This window comes from Melanaphis sacchari, unplaced genomic scaffold (assembly GCF_002803265.2).
Source record: "Melanaphis sacchari strain LSU unplaced genomic scaffold, SCAv2.0 Contig971_pilon_pilon, whole genome shotgun sequence".
NCBI lineage: Eukaryota > Metazoa > Arthropoda > Insecta > Hemiptera > Aphididae > Melanaphis > Melanaphis sacchari.
The window spans coordinates 1-15,696 of record NW_020271687.1 but is presented as its reverse complement, the minus strand read 5'-3'; the positions used below and the strand labels follow the sequence as shown (position 1 = coordinate 15,696).

At 24.4% G+C, this 15,696-nt stretch overlaps 1 protein-coding gene across 1 annotated transcript; it reads right to left on the bottom strand.

The window, feature by feature from the left end:
- Positions 1–412: 412 nt before the first annotated feature.
- Positions 413–15,432, bottom strand: LOC112603125 (coiled-coil domain-containing protein 25). The gene is made up of 6 exons (XM_025351555.1): positions 15,125–15,432; positions 14,970–15,017; positions 4,866–4,957; positions 3,410–3,589; positions 1,146–1,345; positions 413–689 (listed from the first exon to the last, which is right to left on the bottom strand). The coding sequence occupies exons 1-6, from the start codon at positions 15,147–15,149 to the stop codon at positions 608–610; spliced, it is 627 nt and encodes a 208-aa protein (XP_025207340.1). The 5' UTR covers positions 15,150–15,432; the 3' UTR covers positions 413–607.
- Between the last annotated feature and the right edge of the window lie 264 nt (positions 15,433–15,696).

The following is a 15,696-nucleotide window of genomic DNA, read 5'->3' as shown; positions in this document are numbered from 1 at the left end:
TGTAATATGAGTAACAAATATATGGAGGTAATACTGTAATAACTATTTTGTAAGAACATCGAACAAGACAATATTAATGTTATTGTTAAACTTGGTGAATATATATTTTGATAACACATTTAACAGGTAGTTTATAAAATGTAATATTGAAGCTTTTCATTGAAAATTTGCCAGTTTGTTAAAATGAATATATTTTTTTAAGCCAATCAGCCCTAAATACTGCCTATCTACCTATTTTTTTTTTTTTTTTTTTTTTTTGTCACACTTTTCAAATTTAAAAAAAAAAAATAATGACTATTAGTATATTGTAATTTGAATACTTTTAAACATTTTTAAGTATTTCTTATAGTTAATTTACAAAAATTATACAATAAATATGTATTTGTATTTTTTTAAATAAAACATTAATCCATTATACATCAAAACTTTTTATTACAACCAAAATACACTCTTTAATTTTTATAAAAATACATTGATCAGACAATAAAAAGGTATCAATATTTCTATAGTTAAGAATTTAAGTGTAAACAAGTTACTACCAATAACAATAATATAATAATGATAAGCTCGCTGAATTTGTATACATATATTTGTTTTTTTTTAATGTTTACATAAAACTGTCTGAATCGTAGCCAGAATAATCAGTGTTGGCTGTCATATTTTCCGTTTTCATAAGAGATGAGTAAGACCTGAAAATGATTATAAAATAAGATAAATATTTATTGATTTATATTTTAATCAAGTAAGAGCAATTGTAAATAAGGGCTGATAGTAATCATAAAAAATGATATTTTCATTTTTTTTATGTTATATTACAATAGTTTTAAGTTAAAAATATATTTTGTTATTGTGCATTAGAATTACACACAACAATTTGAGATTATGTAATAAAATATTTCATCTGATAATACCACTTATTTTCAAGAATATAGATAAAAAGTACAACTATGTTTTATTATTATTTTGATTGTGCATAACATATAGTTTAAAAATCCTTGTTTTTTTTTTTAAAAGAATCATGTATTTAATTTAAGCACAAATGCAAAAATAAAAATAATCAAGACAATATTCAATTTTATTTATAAATATTGCATTATATATTTACAATTGCCCCACTTCACCTAACTATAATATTTTATAATCACTTTAGTTCAGCGGCTTCGCGATTTCTACGTTCTTCTTCCTTTTTCTTTTCTAAATTAATTTTTCTTTCTGCTTTCTTCTTCTCAGCTTCTCTTCGATCCCTATCAGCTCTCTCACTTTCATAATCAATTACTATAGTTTTTTCGGTCTTTTGTAATCTATTAACAATAGCCTTCTCTTTTTTCACATTAACCTTTTTTACCTATAAAATACAAAATAAATTTTATGAATATGTTATGCTATTTATGTAAAACTAAAAACATATTTTCATAAACATTATATAAATATATGATACAGTCAAAGTATATATTAAGCAGGATTGTATACAGAGAAATTTTTTTTTATCAAACAGCACACATTACTTCAAAATCTATTAACGCTTATGGAAATATTTTATTGTAAATAAATTTCATTTAAAATCAAACATTTTTTTTTCTAATTATATTTTTTAATTTTCTTTTTTAAAAATATTATACATTTATAATTTAATATTCAGAAGCAGAATATTTTTTTGAATATTTCAATACATAAAAAATCAATATTCAGACATAAGTTTAAAGTATTTAAAACTTAAGTGAGCGTAGTAGTAGAGCAACATTTTATAACGGAATATCTCCATTCACTCCGCTTTCCTCGCAAAAATTTTAAATACTTATCACTAGGATTCAGATTTTATAACATTTGCTAATTATTATAAGATAAAAATAAAAATAGTAGAATGAGCTATAAATTTTTTTTATGTACCAAGGACTCCAAATATGAAATTTTAATTAGCTATTTTTTTGCATATTTAAAGTGTTTTAGATTTTTAGTGTTTGAAGTTTTGTTGATATTTTTATTTATATGCACAATATAATGTATTATTTTGTATTTTTCATAAATCAAAAATTTAATTTATATAGATTGAAAAATAGTCATTATAATTATCTACATTAAATTTCAACATTTTCAATTCATATTAAAAGATATTAGCGATATCAAATATTATATATTTCTAACTTATTACTTGTTTTATTTTATTATTGCTTACTTTCTAAAATATATAAAATATACTATTGTAGTGTTGTAAGTGTTTCAGCACCAGGCAATTATCTATATCGTTTGCATTAACGTAAAATGCTGAAAGATAAAACCTCATGCAATTCAAAATTTAAAAAATTTGTGTCCGAGTTTGATAAAAGATTTTTTTGAGCAAAGTGAGTGTTACATTATGTAAAAAAAGAAAATTTAACGTTAAGCAACACATAAAAACTGATAAACATACAGCGGTCATTAGATAACAGAAAAATAAAATTTAAAAAAAACATTTACGAATTTTCCATAAAATCAACTTTTAAAATTGATCATTCCAAAACTCTTATTTTTGCAAATATACTATTAAACAAGTTATCTAATGATAAATGTCAATAATTTTTAGTATAATATACTAAAATTCAATTCTAGACAAAATTAACATTGTGAAAATTGTACATTAAAAATATTTGCAATGAAACTATTAAAAAAAAATAAAACTAAAGTAGCTAATAATCTCATTAATGTGAGTATCAATGAAATAACGGATATTGAAAGTCACTTTATTGCCAATGTTATTATTGGTCCTCTAGAGATTGAATATTCTGGATCCATACTTTAGAAACAATAAAAATACCAATTTTTCTTTGGTCAGTTAGCTTATTGATAAATTTATGAACTACTTATAAGTTATAAGTAGTAGTTTGGTTATAAGTTATAACCAAACAAACAACCATGTACTATTATTTGTTTCAGGCGCAGCACCATACAAGAAAAAAAGCTGGAAAATCATTAAAAATGTTTTATTTGTAAATGGTACATGTAATATGTGCAAAAAATTAAATGGAGATCTTGAAGAACTATTTAATGACAATAAGTATATTTTAAGTATTTCCTAATCACATTAGTAAATTTTTTAAGGTTTTTTTTTTACTACAGCGCATATTTTGGTACTTATCAGAACTATAAAATCTGAACCCTGCTTTTAACTCATTAGCTACTCATGCAAAAATGAAATGTATACTTAATTTTAAAATAGTGTTTAGTTTTTTAAAATATGTAAACACTATTTAAACAAATAGTCAATGTATAAAGAATAATGAATTGTTATTAATTTTCTCAGAATAATTCTGGAATTAGATAAAATAATCAGTCAATTTTACTTATTCTATTATATCAAATAACTAGAAATTATTTATAATAACTGAATTACACACTTTGACTGTAGTATGTATCAAAATAAATACAAACATACACTACTAGGATTAACAAATGACACTTCACCAGGTTTCATGCCTGGTAATTTTTTGAGATTTGACCACATTGTATAAACAACTTTTACTTCAGCTAATTTGCATCCTTGAATACTGTTTGCTTTAACCAATTGACATGCGTCTTCTAATAATTGTTTTGGTATATCATCAATAGTTTGGCCCTATAAACAAATTGAACATAAATAAAAGAAGCTATTCATTATGTTAACAGTACAACTCATACATGAATATACTAAATTATATTTAAGAGGACACCACTCCCGAATGTGTTTTCTCTGTGAACTCTGTCTTACATACGAGTACATACAACATAGAAAATTTGGTTTAGCAACCATTATGTGTTATTAGCTTTAATATCAGAGTGAATTTACCTACTAACAAAATTAAAAGTTAAGATATTAATTTATCAAAAATTATATAACATTAAAAAATTTTCAGTATTTTAATTTTTAAACTAAATATGAGTGTTTTTAATTTATAATGTAATAGATACTCGTATATTTTGTAAAAAAAAAAATAAAATATTGAAAAAAAATCTAACGCTACATCACTAATAATGTTCTAACTTTTAATATTGACAATAAGTAAATTCACTGTAATATTAAAGCCAACAACACACATAGTTTCTATTAAACACAAATTAGGTATGCTACATGTATAAGAGATGAAGACAAAACATACGGGCATGATGTCTTCTTAATAATAGATTAATCACATTAATATTTACTGATTAAAACAAAATATAATGTTTATTGTTAAAATCTAAGTGAAAACTTTTTATTTTAAATTTTAGTTATTATAATCTAGTTTACTAGTTTGTTAAATGTAATTTTGAATGATTTCTACTGTATTTAAATAAACAAAAAATAATATTTGAGTAAGGGCCTACAACTTTATCCAATTCTTATTAATTGAGAAAAAGCAATTTTAGCTTTATAATTGTAAAAAAATATTGGTTTCTTGCTAACAAAATATAATACAAAATAATAATATTTTTATGATATAAATACATCAAACTTGATTTTTAGGTTTAATAATGATTCAAATGCTAAAAATAGTACTTACAAAGAAAATTTAAAAAAAAGTCACTTAAGGACTAAATTTATCAATTAAATTTCAACGCTTTGGATATATTAATAATAATTATTATTATATATTTCACTATGAAATATTTTTTGATTACAGTTATTATATAAAAAAAAATATGTAAATATAATTAAAATTTTAAAGTAAAATTATTTAAAGTATAAAGCTATAAAATTTAAACATTTTTATAAATTATGGGACTTGTTGGGCTACAACCTATGTAATTGAACACTCGACTAAAATCAATTAAATGCATCACCTATACTTTAACTTATACTTTTTAAAGGTCAAAAACAATAATTAATTAAAAGTAACATAAATTTGATAAAATAATTCAACTATTAACAATACCTCTTTTAACCTTAAATACACATGTGCTGATGAGAGGCTATCAACATGAAACCACACATCTTCAGGTAACATATTTTCAATAAGTTCATCATCTGAAAGAAAAATAAATATTAAAATTAAAACATATTTTGTTTATTAAATAATAATTAAATTTAAATATATTTATTTCTATACCTATATTATAAGTTATAACCTATTTTTTATGGTAAATTTTATAATGTTTATCTAAATTTTTAGTAGAAAAATATAAATGTTGATGTTAATGACAGTTAATTATCACATTCAAAGATGGATGCAAAATTAATGTTAATAAAAAAAATTAAATACAATTATATACATTGACTTTTTTATCCACTCTGAATAATAAATTTTTATAGAGTAAAAATAGAAAAATCAGAATGTCTAGGCACATTGAGTATATTTTTAAAATTAAAAAACAGAAAGTAAATAACCGCCCTTCTATTGAATGTACCTATTGTCATTAAGGGGGATGTCTAGACAACAAATATGTTATTCAAAACAAGAAATAGAAAATAGCTGCTTGTGTAAAAACTAATGCGTCGATTTCCTTAGAGTTTGTACTAAAAATTTAAGAAATATATCATCTACGTACGCTCTTTTTTTGATTTCTAATTTTTTATTCCAATTCTTTTAAATAATTAAAAAACTACAATGAAAATGTTACGAGTGTTAAATAATAATATTTTATTTTTGTTGATTGATATGATTTTTTTTAAAAAGAGCGTACATCGACAATATCACCAAGAATTAAAAAAAATTTATTTAAAAAAAATCGAACAAATTTTAATATGTAAAATAAGTTATTTCTTTTCAAAATAATGTGACCAGCAGCTGGCGATTCTAGCGGCAAAAACCGATACTCTTTATAGGTAGTTACACAAAAACAATGTGTGTATAACTGCGGTATTTCAAACTCGTAAACAATTCTAATTTTAGTAATCGATACGGACGTCATTACGGGAATTCGACAAAAGCGTTATTTACATATTATATTTTATAATTCAGGAATCGGGATACTGTGGTATTATTTATATTTCATATACATTTATTCATAGTTTCAATTTCGCGTTTTAAACTTGGCTATTGCTATTGTATAGTATAATGTCAGATTATCGAAAAGGTAAAAAAAGTCATTTAAGGCTCAGTGCTCTCCGTAAAAAACGTAAGTATGTCGGATTAGTTAATTGGAGAACTGCACAAAAAGAAAAGTTAGTATCTACTTTATTAATTATTCTTCATACTTATCTTAACTAAAATATAACCTAGTATTATAATGTCTTATAATTTTTACGATAGAAAAAATAATTTGGAATATGATTATGTTATTGACCCGGAAACAATTTCCGAAAATAATTATTCACACAATCAGCGCGGCGATGAAGCTTCTAATTCATTGTCAAATGAGGCTGCAATTAACAACTTGATGTAAGCATTGATAATATATTTATTTGTTCATAATATTATTTATTATTTATACACAATTATAAATTTATACCACTGCTGTATTGCTGTAGTCTATAATATAATAAAGCAATTAGTTACCTATTTATATAATTAATAATTATACATAAACAATAATCAAATTTGAATTATTCGTGATATTATTACCTATTATTATGCAATATTGTTATATCGAAATTCTGAGCGGAGCGATGAATAGGTATATAGATTTTACAATTATTTTTGGTTTTGTTTTAAATTTTTTTTTTGTGACTGTACACGATTAGTAGTCGAAATAATACTTCAATTTTCAACTTCAGTGTCTTATTCGATGGGAAAGTAAATCTAGTTTCTGATGGTGCATCGAAAAGGTTAAAGTTCCCAGTAATTTTTAAAATCACCATGAAAACCAAAACAAAAAGGGTGGTCAAGTGTTTAACCAATGGCGAACTGGGAGAAAAATACAGCCCGGGAAAATCATAATTTTAGCGGCCCTCAGTATACTAACGGCCCTTTATATATATAATTATTATATACTTTTGTAAACACAATTTAGCTTTTAAATTTTTAAATATTTTAATTATATTTTATTATATTGATTATATAAAATAAAATAAATATCGCTCTGCTGTATAGTAGTGATGGAGAGTAGGTTACTACATTGGTCACTATAATGGATGTGTTAAATTTGAATGCAATGACTGGTATCATTGACCATTGTATACGAAAAACGATTCTGAACAGAGATGATTTGTCAGACAATGATAATTAGTTGGATACATTACATTATTACCTATATTTCAATAATTGTAATAGGTACTCGTATATCGTTATTTTACGCGATTTCGTAAAAAATTAAATTTCATACGCTCATAAAATTTTTCTATATTGATGCTGGATTTTTTTACAGTTACTTGAAGGAAAACTTATGGATAACCTTGTATTAGATTTTTGAACCTTAAGTATTAATCACAACAATTTTATGAATTTTCAACTTCAAAATTCCTTGCAAATTTTCGCGATTTTGATATATTTCGTAAACATTTAAACTTTAAATAAAAATTGTGACAAATAATTTTTGATTTTTTTTTTTACTATGATAAGAATAACTTATAATAAACCTTGTATTAAAAATTAGAGATTTTTTGGAAAGCCAAATTTTTTTTGTCGGCATTTTAAGAAAAAAAAATTAAAAAAGTCGAAAATTTAAATTGTCTATAAGTAGCTAAGGTCAAAATATTTTGAAAATTTAATCGTAAATATAATCATAATATAAACATTTGGTGAAAATTTCAAGTAGGTATTTTACAATGATTCGTTTTTGAGTTCAGCAAAATCAAAAAATCAATTTTATCGAAAAATGATTATGCGTGAAAACTCCCGTTTTTTCTTTATTTTTTCAGGGTTTTTACCGACGCTTGTGCAAACTACTAGAAATTTTTTACTTTTGACCCTTCAAAGTATCAACTAGATGAATTTTCCTTTACAAAGAGGGGCTAAGTCAAAAATCGAAGCATTATTACTACTTCAAAACGTGATGAGACAGAAAAATAAAGAAATTATAAAAAAACACACATCATTGTAATATCAATACATTCATCACTCCGTTCAGAATCTAAAAATAAAATGAATAACTATTTGAGATTTTTGATTTTTTAGATTCTGAACGGATTGAGTTTACAATGATGTGTGTTTTTTTTTTTTATTTTATTTTTTTATGTCTGACAACATTTGGAGCAGTAATATTGCTTCGATTTTTGACTTCAGCCCCTCTTTGAAAAGGAAATCGAATCTAGTTGGTGTTTTGGGGGGGTCAAAAGTTAAAAATTCAATATTTTTTAAATGAATCGGGAAAAACCCTAAAAAATGAGGGAAAAACGGGATTTTTTACGCAAAACCAGTTTTCGACAAAATCGAATTTTTATTTTGTAATAACTCAAAAACTAATCGATGTAAATACTTGAAATTTTCACCAAATGTTTATATTAGCGTGTTCCGTACATAGATAAATTATAATATAATTTATATAATTATATTATAATAATAATTTATATAATTATAATAATATAATTTTTATAGCGATGATGAAGATAATTTACCGCCTTTAGTTGTTGAATATGGACCACCTAATCCTGCTCTAGATCCACTATTAAATCAAATTAAAGGTCGCTATATTATCGATGGACAACATTTTTTAAAAAGTATTCGTTCATTAGAAATACATCGCGAACGGTGTGTTAAAAGTACTCAAGGATGGTTCAAATTAGTAAAAAGTAGATCTCGGGCACTTTTTTGGTATTTAGATTTTGAATGTCCATTTTGCAAAGAATTCCGAACTGTGACCAACGAACCATTGCATACAGATATAGAAAAAAAATTAAATAATCAGGAGTGTCATAAAAAACTAACTATAGCTGAATCTACAGTTTGGGGAGTCATTTCGGCCGGTTCTGGATTTCGTCAATTGGAAGAAATATTTTCACATCTTGGAATAAAATGCATGTCAAATAGTACATTTATGAAATTAGAACAGAACATTGGTGAAGTAAGTATTTTTTACAAAAAAAATAAAAATAAATTTTAATTTTATTTTTAATTTTATAAAAATAAAATTTTTAGAATTGGAAAACTGTATTCACGGATGAAATGATTCAAGCTGGCAGAGAAGAAAAAATGCTTGCATTACGAAACGGTGATGTAACAGAAAAAGGTATTCCATACATTACAGTTATTGTCGATGGTGGATGGTCACACAGAAGTTTTGGACACCGTTACACAGCATCATCAGGAGTAGCGTGTGTAATTGGTTGGAGAACAAAAAAACTTTTATATGTTGGCGTTCGCAATAAATATTGTTATACATGTGAGTACCGTAAACGTAATAATATTTCAACTGAACATGAAGTATGTTATAAAAATTGGAATGGAACATCCGCGGCTATGGAGTCTGACATGATTGTGGAGGCATTCTGTAGTAGTATGGATATTCATGGCTTACAGTATAGAGTAATGATTGGTGACGGGGATAGCAGTACTTTTAAAAAAATCAAAGAAAATGTTTCTTATGGACGACATGTTATAAAAAGAGAATGTGCCAATCACGTAGTAAAAAATTATACTAAAGCTTTATTCAATCTTCAAAAACAATTAGGAAATAATGGAAAAAAAATACTACCAAATACAAAAATCATGAAATTAAAAGTGTTGGCAAGAATGGCTATAACATATAATTCAAAACACAAATTAGGTGTAGAATCATTAAGAGCCGATTTAAAAAATGGACCTAAACATGTTTTTAATATTCATACGCATTGTAAACCATATTATTGTAAGACATCAATTGAAAATAGTGTTAATATAAACAGTTTACAATTTGAAAAAATTATAGAAAAAATTAATGACGTTTTAAAAATTTTAGTTCAAAAAGCACCTCAACTGACCACAAATGATACTTCAAATTTAGCAGAAAATTATATGTCATTAGTCGCTAAATTTTCAGGAGGCAAACAAATAAATAGAGGTAATAAAGGGTCCTACACACACCGAAGTTTTGGTGCAGCATTAGACTTTCAATTGGGTCCGGAATGGTCATATAAAACATGGAAAAAAGTAGCTACAAGTCCTTATTCGCCGCTTAAGAAATTCGGTATGAAGAAAAAATTACAAATTGAATATAAGAGAAGGTCACTTATTAATTCATTCAATAAAAAAAAATTAATAAATGAAACAAAAAAAAAAAAAATTATTTGAAAACAGGGGAGAAGAAGATTACGGCGAGTACTGTCAAAAATTAGATATGGACGAAGAGACTTTTGAAATAGAAAAAAAAACATTAATATCTTCTTTAAAGGTAAACGAAAAAACACAACAACATTTGGAGCAAATTACAGTTGGTCAATCCGAAAACAATCAATGGTTTGAAGCTAGGAAAAATAGATTAACGGCATCTAACTTTGGTGTAGTATGTAAACGACGACCAACAACAAAGTATACACCATTAGTAAAAAAAATTTTGTACAGCGAAGAAATACATAGTTATGCAATACAACATGGAAAAATAAATGAAGCTGAAGCAATAAGAACATATGAAAAAGAAAAAGGTATAAAAGTAAGGTCTTGTGGGTTATTTGTTGATATGCAATATGGATTTTTAGCTGCTTCACCTGATGGACTAATAGACGCCGATGGAATAATCGAAGTAAAATGTCCATATTCCTTAGCAAAAAAAAGGTATTACTATTGATTTTGCCGCTAAGAATATTAAAACCTTTTACTTGAAGTTCGATGAAAATACACAAAAAATTAATTTGAAGGCAACTCATGATTATTATTTTCAAATCCAAGGTCAGTTACACATTACGCAAAAGTTGTACTGTGACTTCATTGTTTGGACACCATTAGAAATGTTCGTAGAACGTATCATGAAAAATGATGAATTTTGGTATAGTAAAATGGAAACTAACTTAGTGCAATTTTATCATGAAGCGTTGATACCAGAAATAGTTGATCCGAGATTATGTCGTAAAATGCCAATAAGAGACATTGAATAATATTATAATAATATACATTGTAAAAAGTTTTTTGTTCTTATTTAATGGTTTTTAATTTTTTATAATTAAATGTTAAACAATAATACATATCTAAAAAATAAGATACCTAGTCTTAAAATTATTTATTTTTTAATAATATTATTTCATATAATATGTAAACTAAAAATATTAATATGTTGAATATTCAACGATCAATGAGGTATTATACACATGATATAAAAAAATAATTAGTTATTATGAATTATTTAAATATTTATTAGGTGTATTTAATATATAATATACAATATTAGGTAATCATGTTTTTTTTTTTTTACTTTGTAATTTTTTTGATAGGTATAGGTATAATACGCAGGCCGATTCTTTTATGAACCAATCAAATAACATTTGGAATAGGTAATTAATAAAAAAATAAAAAAATAAGTAAAAGCATTTAAAAATAGAAAATAAAAATGTTGTTTATAAAGACATAAAAACTTTTTCTTCAAAAACAATGAGACTTTTTGAAATAATGAGTGTTTCATGATAAAATATTCACCTGTATTATATAATAAAATGTTTTTAATTTATAACTAAAGACCGGATTTATATGCATTAAAATTTTGGAATTCAAATTACTTTTGGGCGAGATCACGTCAGTATAAATTGGCTAAAGCGCCATCTCTGAATACAATAACATACTAAAGCTGTATACTGATGGCATGGTTGGGGGAGAGTAGATGTAAATCGACTGACGCGCGATCTCTGGTCATGAAAACATACTATGTGTGACTAGACATCCCCCTTAAGTAAGTCACAGTAATAGATAAGTTAAATTTGAATTTAATAATAAATCATTATTTAGGACATAAAAAAATCCATTCTGAATAAAGAGGATCTGTCAACTTTTATTATCATATATTTAAATTGCTATTAATTAATTTAATTAATAATGAAATTAAATAAATTTAAAAATAAATCGATTTTATAAACCAAAAATTGGTATTGAATTTATTATACAACATAAGCAAGAGCAGTATATTTCCGGAATACTAAAGTCACTTTTTTTTTTTTATATTATAAATTAAAAAAATTATAAGATTAAAGTTACATTAAATTATATTATCTATATATCTGTTTTTATTAATAATAAGTTAAAATAATAATATAATTTTAGTAATATTAGGTATGTTTAATTATACTTATTAAGTAATATTTAATACACAATAAAAGCAAAATAAAATTAATAATAATTTAAATTTTTTTGTTCATTTTTTCCCACTTCACCACTAAATGAATATTTGGTTATAAGAATCACTTTTTGTTGATCCTAAAGTAAGTCTTTTAAGTGGCATTTACTGTAATAATGTAATTAAACATTTCAAATTTTTACATATATTTTTAAATTACAACAAAATAACTGAAATAATTGTTATCTTTGTTTAAATATTATAAATTATAGTTATTTTATACTTTTTTAAGTACAAATTTTCACGATGTTACACATTTTGTCAAAATAATAAATATTTATTCAACTTTTTTTTTTTTAATTATTTATTTAAAAGTAATAAAAAATCTTGTACTGTTATTTTTTCTAGTAGAAAAAGTATCTTCATACTCAAAAAAGTCAATTAAAAATTAATGCATTCATTCTTAAGCTCAGAATCCAAAATTAAAATAAATTTCTTTGATACCTATTGATTATAAATAAATTATACTAAATAATTTAATATTAAAATAATCATGAACATGTTTTTATTTATTATTTTGATGTATAATATATTTGTGTTAAATAAGTTGTTTCAATTCACCATTAAAAGAATAATAATAAATGTTTAATAAAAATGTTTTCGATTTATACTAAAGAAACATTATTCAGTGTTAATTGTTATAAATAGTGCTAGGATGTTTATGAAATTGCATATTTTTTCCTATTTATCCAATTTAAGGATAACCTGGATACAAATTTAATTCATATTATACTGTATCAAATAATATTATTTTTATTTTGTATATTTTTGCATATTTTATGGTTTTGTATTTTAATTGCATATCTTAGGATTTTAAAAATAAAAATGCATATTTCAGTATAGTTTTTTAAAAAAGAATTTAATTAACAAACTATACAATTAATTCCACAATTTTTTACATATAAATTTTATAGGTGGTAATTACAGTCTACAATCTACCAAGTATTGACGTAAAATATAAATGTTTAGTATCAACTTATCGTATTTGTTCAGAATTACAGTACTTAATTGAACAAGGTCTAAGATTACATCAGTTGATGTAGAATGAAGCTTTTCTTATAACAAAAATTTACTTAACGATAATAGACACAGTTACAAATTTGAACAAATTAAAAAAACTATAGTAGCATAATATAACGCTAATAATGCCATAATATTAATACCTAATTAACAAATAATAATGTAAATTAAAGTAAATAAAATGCTATGTGAATTTGAAAAATGTATTTAAAATTATATTAAAAAAAATAATGAATAAAAATAACTACTATATAATAAAAATGAAATATTTATATTACATGAATTTTAATAACATTTTTTTGTACATATTATGGCATTTTCATTGATTAAAAATGCATATTTTATAATTTTTAGCTCATATTTTAATTGCATATTTTGTAATCATAAACGTCTGTTTCAAAACTTTCAAAATAAAAGTGCGATCAGGTAAGCATTTAATAACAATGCGGTCTCATCCACATTAAATAAATCATCTAGAGAATATTCTTTTATAATATTTGACAACTTTCCTAACTATTCATTACATAAAGAGTAATTTATAGACTTTATGCAACATATTTTATGAAAAGTTATAATATGATAATTTTTCTTAGTTGGATTGTTTTAAAATTAAAATAACCAAATTGAGTTATGAAATATTTTGCATTTTTTATCAGTATTGGTCAACTTATTGGTATATATTTATCTCTACACTGAGTACACCATTTGAATAAACATATCTCTACACTTGGATATTCAACTGATTGCAATCTTTTATTGTCACCTTTATTGACTTCAAATTTTTTTTTTTAATATCTGCATTATTTTTTAAAAATATTGACAGCATAATTGATTAAATATTAAATTTTTCTACCAATTTTATCACATGAACTTTGTCTGTTTAAGTTAAATGATTTAAATTTTATTTTAAGACAAAAATACACACAACTGGCATATGACGTTAAGTAGATACATACTAACCAGTACATACTTATGTTATTGTACATGCACAATAATCAGTTTTTATCTATTTAAGTATTATCTTCATTAAACAGTAGAGTAGATAAAACATAAAATGTTTATGAAAATACCCAAATAAAATACACTTCAACTAAGCTATTTATCACAACTTTATACTTGAGTTAACAAGACTTATAATACATTATAAATCATTAGGATTTCTTCAGGAATGAAAAAAAATTTGAGTTGTCAAGTTTTTTTAAGTTATCACAACTTTAATATAGCAAAATAGATTTTTACCTTTAAAAAAAGAAACAGAATATAACATTAACACATGAAACAATTAAACGAAGAAAAAAAGAAAACATTTTTATGCATGTTAAACTTATTTCACATTTTACTTATTTTAGGACTAAATAATTTATATTTATTTATTTTTTAGCACTTGTCATAACAATGTTCATGTGTAGTATACTAATAAGATTTAACAAATTTGTTTTTTTTTTTAGCAATTACCAAGTATATAAAACATCTTATATTTACAATTATAAACAAATGTGATAGTTAATATATTTTTTTTTTTTAATGAAAACTGGGGAAAGGCCATTTCCAAAACTTTTTCAATATAAAGCAATAGGTAACTTTTATCTAATTCAAACTATTCAAACTCTAATAAATTATCATAGCATACATATAATATCAAATAAATGCATTAATGCAATACTTTAAGTACAAATTCAAAAGCACGCAATTGTTTTTTTCTAATGTACTACTCAACACAGACCATTATTTAAAGTATCTGAATATTGTATGAATTTAATAATTATACTCGTTGATAAAACAAAATATGCTAATTTAAAGATTCTAACGATTGAAAGCATCAAACAACAAAGTATCCTCAGACTTACTTTCATAGCTGTCTACGCCTCTCAGCAGCATAACAGGTGGGTCAACGGCTGGAAAAAAAAAAAGAAAACACATTATAACATACCAAAAGCTTAACACAGTTCAGTTAAACGGCCTTTGTTGCCGATACGTAGAATTTATATAACATCTGACTCACCTGTGCTCGTGTACTGTAACACCATCGTAAGCGCCGCTATAATCTTCGGTATAAATTAGTAGGCGATGGAGACCTAATGTGAAACTAACGAGAAACAACAAACGCGATTCGTTTTAGATGTTTATCACGTTTATAGTGGACGAAATACTACGGAACGACAATTAAACGTCTGTTGTGCTAGATAATGAATCGCTGCAGATCATAATTTAATGACGTGCAATCCGTAATAAGAGGACTGTAATTTGTCAAAGCAAATTCGACGACAAAAACGTGCAAGCAATATACCGCGTCCGAGACTATCTACTATCAATGTATATCGGTTATCTGACAGTCATCACAACTGTGGTTAAAGTTAACGACCGCAGAACGTTATCTACCGTGCGTACATTGAGTCGCCTGAGTGCCATTTGACACGGCGCTAGGATTTTTTTTTTTTATAGGTAGTTAAGTTGTCTCATTTTCTGTATTTCTAAAATATGATATTACTTTTAAGTATGTCTGCTTTCTAAGTGTTCTAGTCGTGGTTATTGCACTACTCTGTATTTGATTAATCTAACGCAAGATCAAAAAAA

Coding starts and splice junctions, on each gene's coding strand:
- LOC112603125 (XM_025351555.1), bottom strand. CDS start 15,149: ATGGTGTTACAGTACACGAGCACAG. Junction 15,018..15,124: donor GTTACAGTACACGAGCACAG/GTGAGTCAGATG, acceptor TTTTTTTTCCAG/CCGTTGACCCACCTGTTATG. Junction 690..1,145: donor CGCGAAGCCGCTGAACTAAA/GTGATTATAAAA, acceptor AATCATTTTCAG/GTCTTACTCATCTCTTATGA.